General features: G+C 40.8%; 1 protein-coding gene across 1 annotated transcript in view; it reads right to left on the bottom strand.

Moving 5' to 3' along the window:
• The window catches only part of LOC122550254 (contactin-associated protein-like 2), a 2045475-nt gene that overhangs the window by 1252625 nt on the left and 775830 nt on the right, over window positions 1-17020 (bottom strand). Inside the window, exon 4 of the mRNA XM_087987230.1 lies at window positions 8032-8179. Within this exon, the coding sequence (XP_087843356.1) occupies window positions 8032-8179 (148 nt within the window). The remainder of the gene's footprint in view (window positions 1-8031; window positions 8180-17020) is intronic.

Below are 17020 nucleotides of genomic sequence, written 5' to 3' on the forward strand. Positions count from 1 at the left end.
ATCTCCTGTTAATTTTTTTTTGTTGTTTGTGTGCAGGTGTAGGACACAGTGAAGAACAACAAATGCGTAAATCTTTATTTATATTCCATCACCAGGAAGAAAGAAAACATCCAAGTGGCCAGTGACAAGCAATACCCTTCTCAACAAAGGGCAATGCTGAGTGATCAAAGAAAAAGGTGAAAGAGAGGGTAGAGAAAATTTTAATCAAAATAGAACCGGAGGGGGAAATAACCCCGAGGTGTCCACCTCTCCCTGAACAACTCCAGGGTATTGGTAGACACCGTGTGTTCCTTCTTCAGGGACTCCCGGACCCCCATGTAATCCCGTTAATTTTTTTTTCTTTTTTTAAAACCCCCACACTACCGCCTAACTGCAGTAGTGCTTATTTTCTCCCCAGGTGTGAGACACAGTGAAGGACACAAGGTGCACGAATCTTTATTCAAATTTCCACCGCAAGGAAGGAAGGAAACACCCGAGTGGCCAGTGATAAGCAGTGCCCTTCACATCAAAGGGCAATGCTGTGTGATCAAACAGTGAAGGGGAGGGTAGGGATTAAATCAAAAGAGAGTTGGAGGGGGAAATAATGCACTCCACTCCCTGCGGCACCCACCTCTCCCTGAACAACTCCAGGGTGTTGATAGATACCACGTGCTCCTTCTCCAGGGACTCCTGGACCCCCATGTAATCCCCTGTTATTTTTTTTCTTCTTTTTTTTCTTTTTTACTGCTAACCCCCACACTGCCGCCTAACTGTGGTAGTGCTTATTTTTTTCCCCAGCACTCATGTGTGTGTGCAGGTGTGAGACACAGTGAGAGACACAAGCTCCTTCTCCAGGGACTCCTGGACCCCCATGTAATCCCCTGTTAATATTGGTCAGCCAGTGCTTCCTGATTGGCCCGGGTTAACAACACCTGTCAAGGATCTTGTAGTCACCAAGGTCCACCTGGTTGCAAACACTCCGGGGAGTGCACTCTCTTGGGCACTGGTCTATGAGTTTACTTACTCAAGTCAGGTCTTGTATGACTCCTTTGCTCAAGGTTTGCATAAAGATTTGTAGCTCGGGTGCCGCTTGCCCTGGTTGTAGGTATGTTCGCTGAGCCGGGAAGTTGATTTGCAGACATTTTGTCCCCTGTGTAGGTGACATCTTCCGTGCTTTTTGGAGCCTCCTGTGAAGCGCTGTTGTGCTGAGTCTTCTGGAATTTATTTGGTTTCATTCCTGTTGCTTCTGGTTGCTGGTTTTTAGAGGCATGGCAGTAATCCAGGGGTTCCATCAATAAATACATTGATCTAGACCCAATATACCAACTACTGGAACAAACAACTGGAACTGGCAATTGGAAGCAACAGGAACAGAACCAAATAAAGTCCAGAAGACACAGTACAGCAGTGCTTCACAGGAGGCTCTAAAGCACTGAAAATGTCACCTAGATAGGTGCAAAATGTCTGCAAATCAGCTCGGCAAACACACCCACAACTACTCCTTTGCTGTCTTGAGTCCCATGTACAGGCAGCAACTACAATGGTTGCCAGCCCAGATCCTGTAGAAGCTTTTAGCTACTTGGCTGAGATTCGGCTTTGCTGGGGGGTTCTGCTGTGGACTGGCCTGGGTCCCTCTGATCAGGATATGCCCTGCAAGAGGCTCTACAATTGCCTACACTCACATGGTGCTCCCTAAGCTCAGTTGGACAGGTGAGGATGTCCACTTCCACTGGGATGTCCTGTAGTTCCCATGCTCCACTGCCACATTTTCTAATAATAAAGCCAGCTGCAGTGCATCTTTGAAGTCCAGTTCTGCATGCTTACATAATTAATCCCATACACTAAATGGTCTCTCAGCATCTCATACAGAATTAAACCAAAATTACATGCCTCTGCCAGTCGTATTAACCTCGTCCACAGCCAAATAAAATGAATAGCGTCTCAGATTAGAGGAGGTTTGTAACTTGCTTTTTACAAAATGATTGTTAATGCTTTCATCAGAATATGGTCCAATCTCAAAATGCCATAGAAACAGAGAAGATAGGAGCAGGAGCAGGCCATTTGACCACTCCAGCCTGTTGCATCATTCCATAGGATCACGGTGATCACTGAACTCAATATCCTAATCCTGCCCTCCTGCTCTATCACTTGATCCTTTTCACCACAAACGTTCTATCTATCTCCTTATTGAAAAGACAGAATATTTTGGCCTCAGCCACTTTCTATGGTAGCAAATTCCACAGGCTCATCACACTCTAGTTCAATAAATTTCTCTTCATCTCAGTCCTAAAAGATTTCCCCCTTATTCTTAAACTATGACCCTTGGTTGTAGGCTACCCACCATTGGGAATATCCTTCCTGCATCAAATTTGTCCAGCCTTGTTATAATTTTGACCGGTTTCTATGAGATTTTCCCCTCATTTTTCTAAATTATTCCATCTCCCCTCATAAGTCAGTCTTGTCATTCCAAGAACCAATCTGGTAAATCTAAACTGTACTCCCTCTATACTAAGAATATTCTTCCTCAGATAAGGGGAGAAAAACTGCACTCTACATTTGAGGTGTTGCCTCATTAATGCCCTGTATAATTACAATAAGACATCTTTGTTCCTATGTTCAAATCCCCTTGCATTGAATGCCAAAGTAGTTTGCCTTCTTTACTGCCTGCTGCACCAGCACTCTTACTTTGTGGCTGGTGCACAAGAATACCAAGTCTCATTGAACATTCCCTCTCTCCATTTACAGTCATTAAAAAGTGATGTGCCTTCCCAGTTTTACTATCAAAGTGGAAAACCTCACAGTTATCCACATTAAACTACATGTGTGATGCATTTGCCCATTCACTCAGCATGTCCAAATCACACTTCAACCTCTCTGTATCCTCCTCACAGCTTACCCTTCCGTCCAACCTTGTGTCACCTGTAAAGTTTGAAATATTACATTTAATTCCCTCATCAAAATCATTATCTTTGTGAATAGCTGGGGTCCTATTAATGAACCCTGTGGTACTGCACCAAGCACTGCCTGCCATTTAGGAAAAAAAAACATTATTCCTACATTGTTTCCTTTCAGATTACCAATTTTCTAACCATTTCAATACATTACCCCCAATCCCATGAGCTTTAATTTTACACATTAATTTCTTATAAGGGACTTTGCTGAAAGCCTTCTGAAAGTCCAAAGAAACCATATCCACTGGCTTCCTGAACAACTTTATGAATTACATCCTAAAGAATTGCAGTATATTAGTCAAGCATAATTTTGCTTTTGTACATCTATGCTGACTGTGTCTGATTGTGTCACTGTTTTCTCACTGCTCTGTTTAGAAAATCCTTATAATGGACTCTGGAATCTTTACCACTGACATCAGACTCAATGGTCTAAAATTTTCTGTTTTCTTACTACCTCCCTTTTTAAATAGTGGAGTTACATTAGTTTCCCTCCAATCTGTAGGAACTGTTCCAAATCTAAATAATCTTATTGAGTCATATTAGAGCCATGTAGAGTAATTCCATAGCCCTCCTTGTTGGACAGATCCATGTCCCGCTTTGTGGAACATATACAAAGCTTTTATTTGTAAGTGAAGTTAATGCTCAATGCTGACATCATTATTTTGTTGCAAACTTTACAAACAGATCTAGCCACAGCAGTTGTCCACAATACATGCAAGATGCAGAGAAAGTGAAAAGGAACAGATGCATCTCAAGCCCAGGACTAACACTTATTTCCAATGGATGCCAAGCAGCCTGCACAGAATGAGGTCAAAGCTAAACATCTCTTCAGGTTGCATAAAAGATATAGGAGAACCAGAGTCTATTGGCTTTAATGCTATTTCCTTCAGGTGATAAAGGTGCAGTGTCAGCACAAACAGAGGATGTCCCAGGTCACTGTTTTAGAGCCATGCCAGGTACTTGAGCAGGGCCTGCAACCTGAAGAGATGGGTGGCCATCCTATCCTAGTGGCCATCAAGGTAACAGCTGCATCAAACTTTTACATAACTTGGTCCTGCCAAGAAGTCACTGGGAACCTATGTGGGTTCTCTCAATTATCCATACACAAATGTATTAAGACCATAACCAGTGCCATTTGTGTTAGACCACATCACTTCATCTAACTACCCCCGACGAGGGCAGTGCTACATCCTGAGCAATTAGTTTCAACAACATACATAGCTGTCCTCCTGCACATGCAGATATGATAGACTTTGCATACATCAGGCTGATAGGTTCACATCATATTGCAGCTGAGTTCATCAATAAGAAAGGGCTTCACTCCATTAATATGCTAGAGGTTTATAGTATATAATGTATAGTATATAAAGTATTATAATGCCAATTTCCTTGAAGTTGTAGTGTTCCTGCTGCATTTGGGAAGCCAGATTACTGAGGGACAAAGACTGTGACTGTGTTACTCTACTCCTTAACTGAGGTAGTATCATCGGTATAATAAACAAATTCCAATGATGAAAGGACAACCTAAAATGAGGTTCTGCTGCTTGTCACATTATCCCAGCATGCTGTGTAGTGCTCAATACAACTAAGGCAGGCAAAGACAGGTTATGATAGATGCTGAAGAACTGGGGGAGTGGGAACAAACTTTCAGGAAGAAGGTCGAGGACACTGACAAAGAGGAACATCATCTTCCGCATGAGAGCACAGCAGCATCAGGCGCTACAAGCCAAACAGGATTTAATTAACTCCTGGTTCCAGAAGATGTGAGCTGGGATCTGGGATCATTCAGTGACTGTAAAATCATTGGTGCTTGACATGCATAAAGTTTATTTTAGTTCCGAGAGGTAAATGCAGCTTCCGTTTGAGTTGTGCTCACTTTTGGTATATAAAAGTGAATGTTTTGAAGTAATTGAAGACTTTGTTATACATAATGTTCCCACATTGAACAGTGACAAGATACTGGCCTACAATGTGTAGAAGGAGCAGTGACTTGGAGGGCTGTAAGAGGGAATATGGCTTAACACAGGTAATCTGTGTGACCAGATGTTTAGACCACAATAGGTGTAGGACCGTGCAGCTGTGTTTTTGAGGAAGTGTCATCAGTGCTATTTACATGCCATGTGTGGCATTGGTTTGTGACTCCTCTGCCACTCTGCTGAGGGGGATTTATGAACTGCTAACGCTTGACCATCCATTACCAGGGATGCCAGGAAATCCCAGGATATCCCAATAATGGCAATTACTCACAGTTATATAATTGGAGAAGTGACTAGAAATGGACAGAAGGAAAGCCATCTGGGCATGTTAGTTGGTTAAGCTGGGAATTTGCACACAAGAAAAACTGATGGATCTCTTGGAGGGAAACACCCTGTGACACTTGGCAGAAATACAATTACCCAAAAAATGCAAAGATTCAATCATATTTCTTTAAGGTATAATGAAGGGGGTCATGCGAGTTGTTCTGATTTCTACCTGACTACAAAATAGGTGGATTGACTGTTCGATATTAAAGGATATCCAGTTTATTATCTAGGGAAGAAGGTTCAAATTGCTTAAATTTTGAGGCAATGGTAGAAGCATCCACTTTGAGAGTTATTCCAAGCAGCTAAAGTTCAAGCTTCCAGAAAAACTTTGAGAATGTCAAGTTGTAAATAGTTATGCTTCAAACTTTCCATTTATTTCCAACATAACAGGGAGTTCAGGCCTCAAGGATAGTTAATTAGCATTTCTAGCTCAGGAAAGGGCCATGTGATTCATGTTGCCATGGAAGTGAACTTTAACAGGGGAAAGTATTGAAGTTTTCTCTGAAAACTCAGAGAAGGTTTGTCCGCAGGGATCCCTGGGAGAGATAGAGGATAAGACAGCAGCTCCAGACAGCATGACACTGTGATTAACTGCAGGAATAGAGGTGCGAGCTTGCGCTGGGACTGAAAAGTTCATGAGGACTTAAAATGAGGCTGTAAGATTCACCTGGCTTGTGCAAGAGATCTCCAGGGGAAAGCCCTCACTGTGAAAGATAGCTGTGAGTTTAAAAGTTCTCAGGTTTTGATAGGAAAAGAACAGAAATAAACCCTTGGGAGCTAAAAATCACCTTGAACTGATTCTGATAGAACAAAATGCCGAATTAAAGGTTAGACTCAAATGTATTGTGTGGTGTGTTCTTGACTGTGCTGAATGAACAAGTGAAACGTTTCTTCTGTATTTTCACATTTCAGTTGATTGTAAAGGTAGACTTTAGACAATACTGCTTATCACATTTGGCTACAGTAAAATGTACCTCTAGTATCATCAGCCTCAAAACTAGGCTCCAAACAAAGAAAGTGAATTGAATCTCGATGGCTCTTTTCCTGGCTTGCACAGATATGATGGACAAAGTGGTTTTTTTCTCTGCCAGACAGGTCTTATGATTCTAAAATTATTAAACAATAAAATCTTGTCATGTCATTGGTTCGACTACCAACTGAATGTTTGAATTTCTTAAGTTGGGAATTGGTAAGAAACATGTCCCAAAGGTGAAGGCAGTATAGTTACTAAGCATGTGCCAATATTGCTAACTTTCTATTAGTACACTCAAATAAATTTGCACAGATATTTTTTCATTTATGAAATAACTATTGAACTGACATCTCAAGCTAATTAGAAATCAGTGTCCTGCCAAGGCTAATAGAAAGCATGGATCAGGTTTCTCTACTGAACAAAAATTACTACTTATTACAAGTGGGGCTTGATTTCTAGCACACTGCTCCTGTAAGTTGTAACAGCATGACTGATCTCAAATGACCCAGAACAAAAGTTTTCTCACAATAGGCTAGCCACAAAACTATTAATTATAAATTAGTCACTCAATAATAGGTTGTAAAAATTCTCTATTTTCTTTAATTGTACTTGTTCATGAATCCATGCATGTATGATGAGTGATTGACATAGTGTTTACACTTTGTGTGAAGAAATATTCAACTTTATCTTAGACTCACAACAAATCTGCTACTAGTTAGTTAAATTGACCATGTGCTAAAGGAGGTGCTGTGGGATGCTAAGAAACACACATATTTACCCTGCCAAATAAAACCACACTGATGACAGAGAGTAAGAGTATGGGCTGCAGTTTCTTTCTCTTCCCCTGTCAACAACAATAGACTGAAACAAATATATTATTCAATTTATTTTACAAAATGAAATAAAAATGATCATCAATTTTATTCATGAAATTCACACAGATGGCAATGATTCACAGCTACAGACAAGTTTGAAAGTGTTGAGTTTTATGATAAACAACTTTGGAAAATCAAACCTGCATAATACAAATACTTCAACTTCACTGATTGGATCCTTACAGATGGATTGGACATATATGATATATACAGGGAAGGAAAGGGGACATTTTAGTTTGCTTTGTTAACATTGTGCTACATTTTATTTTAGAAAAAGCATGATAGGCACATCATGAGCTCATGAGTATTGGCCAATATATTTCCAGATAAATATTAATACATTCTGCTGTTCCAGCTCATGAAATGTACAAAAATGATTGGCAAAATTGTTTATTTTAACTTTAGCTATCAAACTTATTCTCTTTTTAGGTCTGTTCCGACTTACCTCTCTGCACCCAGAGAAACTTTGAGGATGGTACAAATCAATTTTCATCTGTTAGCTAATCAAATGAATCTCTGTGATTCCAAAAAAAACTACATTAAAATACCACTCTCCCTCCGAACAAAATACACAATATTTGGCTTCTTGAAAATGCTTGTTTTTCCAGATTTGCACTTATTGTTTCTATGTGAAATGTTTCCTAACATAAACCAAAGCCAAAAGCAAGAATTTGCTGCTGAGGTTTGAGGAAGTTACCACAATGTCCTCAATTAAAAACCGAAAATTCTGTAGAATCTGCATTCAAATGAAATGTCTCTCGTGCTAAGTGAACTGTCAAAACAGTAACCAAGTTGCCAAATCTTGTGTCCAAATATAAGCCTTCAAAATGCATAAAAACCTCTGGCAACTTATAAGTGATCGTGTCACTTAGGTAATATGTGGCATTGCAATTCACATTCTGTGGTTTGTATGCAAGGATGTTCTATTTCATACTTATAATAATACTTACAGTAGGGGCAACCAAAGACTTCAATTCTCAACCCAATATGACCTTCACCATTCCAGTCCAGTGGTACTAAACGTACATAGCGTGCTGTAATTGGATGCTGTAAATCATGTCTCACTACTCCATCTGAGTTTGTGTTTCCTGCAAAGGCCTGTGGGGAACAAAACAGAATGCTTAATATTAGAAAGTTAACATAGTAACTGAAAAGCAAAAGTTCTGATTTAACTGATCTTATGAAAGCTAACACCTTTTGCAATACAAACTTGGTAAGTAGTTTCTTAATTGTAATGTTTTAGGCTGTACAGTAATACAAATCAGGAAAGTAAATTGTTTTTGTTTTCTTACACCATCAAACATTTGTACATCAAGAACATTTGCTAAAATAATATTGATTTACATGTGTCAAATTGCTTTTTCTGTGTTCTCCAACTGCAAGTGTTAAAGCACGGCGGTGGGGGGGGGGGGGGGGGGGGGGGGTTGGTTGGGGCAGTATCGTGTGTTGCGTAAGTGCTACAGTATGTAAGTCATCTGGGGGAGGAGCAGTTGCAGGTGGTATGGTAAGTATGGGCCCAATTTAATGGGCTAATTCCTGAGTAACTATGTATTTAACAGTCTGGCTTTTCATCAGTAAATATTTTACTTAATTCCATCAAAACTCTTCAAAATCTTCAATTTAAAACAAACCTTTCAGAGGGTTCCATGCATGGAGGATTCGCTGAGCAAAAAATTGTTCAGAACGTGATAAGATAGCAATTCCTCTGGGTCCCCATGCACAGCTTCTACCTGTGCTGGAATTACGATTGCTTTGGAAAACACATGACAATGCTTTATCATTACAACTTATTGACAAAGATATTATTAAACTATACAGATCACGTGGATGGGCAAATAAACTCAGATAGAATTGGAAGATATACAATGTAGGGAAATAGATGTGACATCTTGAAAAATGTCCATATTACTGAGAAGGAAGTCCTAGATGTCTTGAAATGCATCTACAAATCCCCAGGACCTGATCAGGTGTACCCTAGAACTCTGTAGGAAGCTAGGGAAGTGATTGCTAGGCCTCTTGCTGAGATATTTGTAGAATAGATAGTCACAGGTGAGGTGCTGGTAGACTGGAGGTTGACTAACGTGGTGCCACTATTTAAGAAGGGTGATAAGGACAAGCCAGGGAACTATAGACCAGTGAGGTTGATGTCAGTGGTGGGCAAGTTGATGGATGGAATCATGAGGGACAGGATGTACATGTATTTGGAAAGGCAAGGACTGATTATGGATAGTCAACATGGCTTTGTGCATGGCAATCATGTCTCACAAACTTGATTGAGTTTTTTGAAGAAGTAACAAAGAGGATTGATGAGGGCAGAATGGTAGATGTGACATGTATGGACGTCAGTAAGGTGTTCAACAAGGTTCCCTATGGGAGACTGGTTAGCAAGGTTAGATCTCATGGAATACAGGGAGGACCAGCCATTTGGATGTAGAACTGGCTCAAAGGTAGAAGACAGAGGGTGGTGGTAGAAGGTTGTTTTTCAGACTGGAGGCCTGTGACCAATGGAGTGCCACAAGGATTGGTGCTGGGTCCACTACTTTTTATCATTTATATAAATGATTTGGATGTGAGCATAAGAGGTATAGTTAGTAAGTTTGCAGATGACACCAAAATTGGAGGTGTAGTGGACAGCGAAGGTTACCTCAGATTACAATGGGATCTTGATCAGATGGGCCAATGGGAGTTTAATTCAGATAAATGCAAGGTGCTGCATTTTGGGAAAGCAAACCTGAGCAGGACTTATACATTTAATGGTAAGATCCTAAGGAGTGCTGCTGAACAAAAAGACCTTGGAGTGCAGGTTCATAGCTCCTTGAAAGTGGATTCATAGGTAGATAGGATAGTGAGTTGAAACTTTATTGCTGGAACAGCACAGCAGGTCAGGCAGCATCCAGGGAACAGGAGATTCGACGTTTCGGGCACAGGCCCTTCCTCAGGAATGGGAGGAAGGGCCTGTGCCCGAAATGTCGAATCTCCTGTTCCCTGGATGCTGCCTGACCTGCTGTGCTGTTCCAGCAATAAAGTTTCAACTTTGATCTCCAGCATCTGCAGACCTCACTTTCTCCTCGAAGATAGGATAGTGAAGAAGGCCGCTGTTGGAATATTGCGTGCAATTCTGGTCTCCTTCCTATCGGAAATATGTTGTGAAACCTGAAAGGGTTCAGAAAAGATTTACAAAGATGTTGCCAGGATTGGAGGATTTGAGCTACGGGAAGAGGCTGAAAAGGCTGGGGCTATTTTCCCTGGAGCGTCAGAGGCTGAGGGATGACCTTATAGAGGTTTACAAAATAATGAGGGACTTGGATAGGATAAATAGACAAAGTCTTTTCCCTGGGGTTGGGGGAGTCCAGAACTCCAGGGCATAGGATTAGGGTGAGAGGGGAAAGATATAAAAGAGACCTACCGGGCAACTTTTTCATGCAGAGGGTGGTACGCGTTTGGAATGAGCTGCCAGAGGATACAGTGGAGGCTGGTACAATTGCAACATTTAAGAGGCATTTGGATGGGTATATGAATAGGAAGGGTTTGGAGGAATATGGGCTGGGTGCTGGCAGGCAGGACTAAATTGGGTTGGGATATCTGGTTGGCATGGACGGGTTGGACTGAAGGATTTGTTTCCATGCTGTACATCTCTATGACTCCATGCCTCTAAATACCTTTTTGCCCAATGGTCAAGTTTATTGAACGTACTGGAATTTTTGGAAAATTTATTTTGCAGGAGTTTAAAAGCATTTTTAATGGGCTGCTGAACAACATGATTAGAGAGTACTTCGTTACCACAACATTTTTTGTTGTGATTGTACCTGAGGCAGGTGGAATACATGGTTCAAGGTTGAACCATTAAGTTAAATCGCCCAAAGAGTTTTGTTGAGTCAGGGTCATGCACCTGTGTATTATATCTATTTACAGATTATTTAAATGGCAGGACAAGTCGAGAGAGCACTAAGTGTATAGCATCCTCAACTTTATCAATAGGAACATAGAGTACAAAAACAAGGAGGTGGTGCTGTACTTATACTAGACACTTGTTAGACCTCTGCTAGAGTAACGTGTATAATTCTGGATGCCATATAATTGAAAAGGTGTAAACACATTGGAGAGAGTTCTGAAGTGGTTAATGAAAATGGTTCCAGGAATGAGGGGCTTCAGTTATGAAGGCAGATTGAAGAAGCTGGGAATGTTCTTTTTGGACAGGAGAAAGCTAAGAGAAAATCTTAGGTTTTCAGACTCACAAGTGAACTGGATAGACTAAATAGGAAAAAGCAGCTTTCAAAAGGAACAAGAACAAGAGGGCATAGATTTAAAGTGATCTTCAAAAGAAGCAAGGGTGAAGTGAGAATGTTTTTTCAGTCTGAGTAGTTGAGGCATGGAATGCATTTTTTGGAAGTATGATAGAGGCAGGTTCAACTGAAGCATTCAAGTGGGCATTGGATGACTATTTGGATAGAAATAACATGCAAGGGCATGGAAATTGGCACTAAGTAACCAATTTCATTTAACAACCAAGTGTAGGCACACTGGGCTGAATAGCTTCCATCTGCACTTTGAAAGAATTTTAGGGTGGTTGAGATGAGGTGGGATTGGGTGGGTTGAGGTGGGAAGTGGCACATTCTCTTTGTGGCTCAATTGACCATCGCTAATACTGTTTGAATAGCATTTGGTAATTTATTTTCCTTCATGGACTGCGGTAGCTTATATTTTCAGGTGCTTGTTTTAATTTGCTAAGAGTAATGTAGAAGAAAAGTGGAAAGGATTATTTTGATTGAGGTCACAATCAAATCCAGGATTGCTTCGCATTTGACTATCCCAGCTGGGAATCAATTGTCACCTCACAGAGTGAGGTACATCTGAAAGATAATTCACTTAATTGTGATAAAATAGTTTACATCAAGATACAATGGCCATTTTCGTACAGTGCAGCAGCTACATTAGCTTGCCTGACTTGGGGTGTCATTGGAGGGAATGGACTTTCTAAGACTACCAGGCCATTTGTGTACCTCAGAACAGCAATCAAAATGGCTGAGTGTAAACGCAATTATTTGGCATGGAGCAAAGAGTATGGTGAGATTATTATATGATTGTGAATTTTTGTTGCAAATGGAGATGCTGAAAAGCCTAGGAAATTCCCTAAGAGGATGTCAGTTTAGTCAACAGTCAGAAATTTGATGGCTCAAGCTCCTTGCCAAATCTTCAGTGAACAGTCTACACCGACACAGTGGCCCTGCTCATTCATAACGAATGGTGGGGGAGGGGGGCAAATCTAAATATATAAGCTAATCAGTGGTCATGACAAATTTAACAACAGGATCTGATTTAATTTTATTTCTCTGTTTCCCAGATGCAAACAACCAGATTGCAGAAGAACAGCCATGTCACTGGGTAGATTCATTTAGAACACAATGTATGATCAATCAGATTATTGGATGTGCGGGTCAGTCATCTCACGTAGGATGTTGGTGTGGGACAGGGAAAGTCAGTCTGATTGTTAGTGGAAGTCAGTCAGATCACAGGTGAGGTATCCTTAACCAGGCTATGGAGGGTGCATTTAAGAGCTATGACTTCAGATGCTCAACATTATTCTCTCATTTATTCCATCAAACAAAGGCTCATCCCTACCTCTCACTGCTTCTACATAAGATCCAATAATTTAGCTGTGGCAGGCAAATCATCCAAGCACAGTGCCAAGTAATATCTTACATTCTTCCCTCTGTCTTGCAAGACAAAGTGGTGTGCAATAGAAATGAGCTACAAAATTCCATCCACTGAGTCCAACAGAGGAAATGGTACTCTGCATCATCAGTCTAGCTGCAATACAGCCCAAAACATCCATTATCACTGGACACTCCACGATGATGCTGTGTTACTGCTTGCTGGCCTTCTCATTCTTGAGCATCCTCATCTTTCCAGTATGATAGTGAGAGCATAAACCTCTTCTTTATCCCACTATCCCTTTCTGATTTGAGATCCAGTATTTAAGGATTGTTGTCACTGCAAGTCAGGAACAAGCTGGAGCTAGAAATCACACACCAGCATTGAGAATACAACATTATTTGATCTGACACTTGTAGCCACCAACTCATATGCTGGAAAAAGTATATACCTTAAGGGCTGGTACAGAGTGAGAATCTGCATGTAATGGACCACTGAGCACGAATGGGCTGCAATCAAATTTGAGGAAAAGATTGCTCATTCGCCAATGCCCCTCAATGTGAGTTTGCCTACAAGTTCTGTTATGCACAAAAAGGATGATGGAGCTTTGGATTCTCTTCCACAAATAATAGTTAACACTAGATCTGTTACTCATTTTAAATCTGAGATAGATAAAGCTTTGTTAAGCAAAGGTATTAAAGGATATGGGTGAAAAGCAGGTAATGGAGTAAGGCTGCCCATCAGCCAATGGCAGAATAGGCTCAAGGGGCTGAAAGGCCGATGCCAGTTCCAATCTTCCTACATGGGCAGTGCTGGCTCGGCCAACATTTAGTACTCACTGCTAATTGTCTTGGTGAAGGTGATGGTAAGCGACCTGCTTGAACTGCTGCAGTCCTGCAGATGTTAGCACTGAACAATTTGACCCAGGTCTTCATTTAAAGCTTCGATTCATCCTTTCCACAGTGGATTTGGTGACCTTCTCCCTCACAATATTGGCAGTCTGCTGTCTAAGATTCTCCTGTTTCTCCAGTGAATGCCAGCTAAGATCTCATGCAGGACAGGAAGCTCAGAGAGAGGTCCTATGATGTGCTGCAAATGTTTGGGCATCAACTAGACATTGAGGAAATTGTAGTCCTTGCAGTTCCTTTAACTTTTCCGCATTGACATTAGACTCCAGAATGCTAGCAGTCAATGGTGCACCTTTTCTCATGGCAATGCCACATTTTCTCTCATCCTGTCCATCCCAGTTGAGGAAAAACATTTCTTCCCAGATGCTCTAAAGAATGGCACACTGGGAAAGGTTCATGATGTTACCTGTTACCACCTAAAAAGATTCAGGTGCACAATGATTCAATGTGCCATTGACATTCATATCCATTGGCAGTGCCTTCCTTACCAAAGTTTGAAACTCTAGGTTGGTGAAGGAGTGGCCACAGTGATGCCACGATGTCCTTGATGAAAATTAAGTATTTTTAAGGCAGAGGTAGACAGATTCTTAATTGTCAAGAGGATGAAAGATTACCAGGAATATGCAGGAATGTAGAGCAGATGTTAAGATCAGCTCATCCGTGAATCTTATTGAATAGCACAGCAGACTTGAAGGGCTGTATGGCCTCCTCTTGTTCCTTGTCCATGTGAAATTGAGTTGGGTCAGGTGCAGTTTACAGAAGTGCTCTCAAAAATCTCTTCTGTGGAGACCTTGCGCCTTCTTTGCAAAACTTTAAAATTTTGCAAACTTCATTTCATGTTCTTGCAAACCTAAAAGCTTGGGTGACAATAGTCAATAAATCCTGCTGCCTCCCTGATTTCAGAGAACATTCTAGATTATTTCAACATTACACCATCATATATCCTTGACTTTGCCTAAGCAGTGGTAAAACAAAAACAACTCTGTAAGAATTGACAGTGAGCCCTCTGAAGGATAGCATTGTGAGAACCTGTCCTGCTGCTGTCAATCTGGTCACCTGGGAGTGATTAAGAGGTGCAGTCCCTGGTGTTAACCAAGCTCTAGACCAGCTGACTGTATTTTGCTAGGGGCAAGATATTAACTCATTCCAAACTTCTTCGCTTGATGAAAGTTAAATTCAAAATAGTCTTCAGAATCAGGTCAGGAAACTCAAGCAAACAAAGTTTTCTCATTAAGCTTAGTGCTGATCATGTTCAGAATTTAGATTATTAAAAGTTGTAGTTCACCTCATGACATGGATAAAGTGTTACATTTTGCTATTTTCTCTGTTAATTTTTTTTTTATTCATTCATGGAACATACGTATCGCTGGCTGGAGCAGCGTTTATTGTTCTTCCTTAATTGCTCTCAAGAAGATGGTGGTCAGCTGCCTTCCTAAATTTGTTGCAGTCACTGAGGTGCAGGAACATTCATTGTGCTGTTAGGGAGGGAGTTCTCGGATTTTGACAGTGAAAGAACCATGATATAGTTTCAAGTCAGGATGGACTGTCACTCAGGGCGGAACATGCTGGTTGCGCTGTTTCTTAGAAGATGCTGTTACAGGAGTCTTGGTGAGTTACTGCAGTGCATCTTGTCAGTGGTAGAGACTGCTGCCACTGCAACCAACAAGCAGAGCCACCTAGAACAGCAATTTCAGCAGATACATGGGAACATCACTTTCCCTCTGAGGCACTCACCATCCTGATTTGTAAATATAGAACCGTTCTTTTAGTATCACTATACCAAAATCCTGGAATCCCCTCCATAACTGCATTGTAGGTCTACCAACTCCAAATGGATTGTAGCCGTTCAAGGCAGCAGCTCAGCACCAGTTTTTCAAGGCCAACTAGTAACAGATAATAAATGCTAGCCTAGCCAGTGACACCCACACCCCATAATGAATAAAAATAGCAAAAAATGTAGTTTTCCATTTCCAAATTACCCTGTTAAAGTTCACATTTCTCAACTTCAAAGTTCATTGGTTAAGTTTTAGCCCATTCACTTTGCCTATGAATTCTTTTTGTAATTTTGTGCGTACAATATTAGAATCTATGTCTTTGAAAGTGTGGATAAATAGTAAACACATTGCTCTAATTTCAGAACTTATTTCCAGAAAAAAGGTTAGTGTTTGTGGCACTGACCTTATTGTTTTCCAAGTGCCTATTAAACTGAAGTGAGCAACTGCATTTTCATGTGGAAATAATATTACCAAGAAATAAAATGCTGTTTGACACAATACTAGAGAAAAGATGGCAATTAGGTTAGTTCTTATAAACTTTTTATTAAAGTAAAAAAGTGAGATCAGTTTTGTTTACAGAAATGTTCTCCTCAGATGTATTTTCCCCTCTCTCTGACTCTCATTGTTTACTCCATTGTCTTCTTTACTAAAAAAAAGGGGACTCACGCAAAAGCAACATTCCATTGACTCCCAGCTGTCTTCCAGTGTCCTATCAGGAAACCCCTGTGAGCTTAACATTAGATGTTGGGAGGTATATAGCTCAGAGCCATGCCCAATCCTATTGTCATCTGTCGGTTGCATGTGCAAACAGTTTATCTAATGCTACTCAATGCCAATGGTACCTGATTTCCCCTTCTTTAGTCCAGAAACAGTAAGATCAATTATATTGCCTATACCACCATCAGTTAATACCAGTGCTCAAACGTTTATGCTTCATTTATTTCACACAAATAATTCTACAAGTGACTTTTGATGATTTATAATTTGGGCATTTTCTAAAATACTAAATCCACAATTACAATAGGAAAATAAGAACACAGGTATCTGTGATGCTGGGGACTGTAGATGAGGCTAAGATGGGCCATTCTCATGGCACTTCTGGATGAGGATTGTTGCAAATACATTAGGTGTTTATTTTGCACTGATATACTGGGCTCGCATATCATTGAGTTCAAGCACAGTTATGGAGAGTCCTCTCTAGTGAGTTATTTAATTGCCTACCACCAGTCATGGCTGGATTTCAAAGGTCTAGAGCTGAGATCTGATCTGTTGATCAGTATGGTTTAGCTCCGTCTATCACTGGCTGTTTATGAAGCTTGGGACAGAAGTAGCCCTGCTTTACAGCTTCACCAGGTTAACTTTTTGAGGGATGTCTGGTGCTGCTTCAGCTATGCCCTCCTGTACTCTTCACTGAACCAGGGTCAATCTCTTGGCTTGGTGATAATAGCAGAGTTGCACACAGCTCTGCTTGCCATGTCTTTTATATGGTGAATCCCTGTCTATCAGGTGAATGCCAAAAACAGCAGGATGAGGGCCTTAAGTTGGCTTTAGTTTCTTATATTAGTTCTCAATGGCAGTAGGTTGGGAAGGCTATCCGGGGTCCC

Source organism: Chiloscyllium plagiosum, unplaced genomic scaffold (genome assembly GCF_037043375.1).
Source record: "Chiloscyllium plagiosum isolate Xiang-an unplaced genomic scaffold, Cpla_swu_hap1 HiC_scaffold_5, whole genome shotgun sequence".
Taxonomy (NCBI): domain Eukaryota; kingdom Metazoa; phylum Chordata; class Chondrichthyes; order Orectolobiformes; family Hemiscylliidae; genus Chiloscyllium; species Chiloscyllium plagiosum.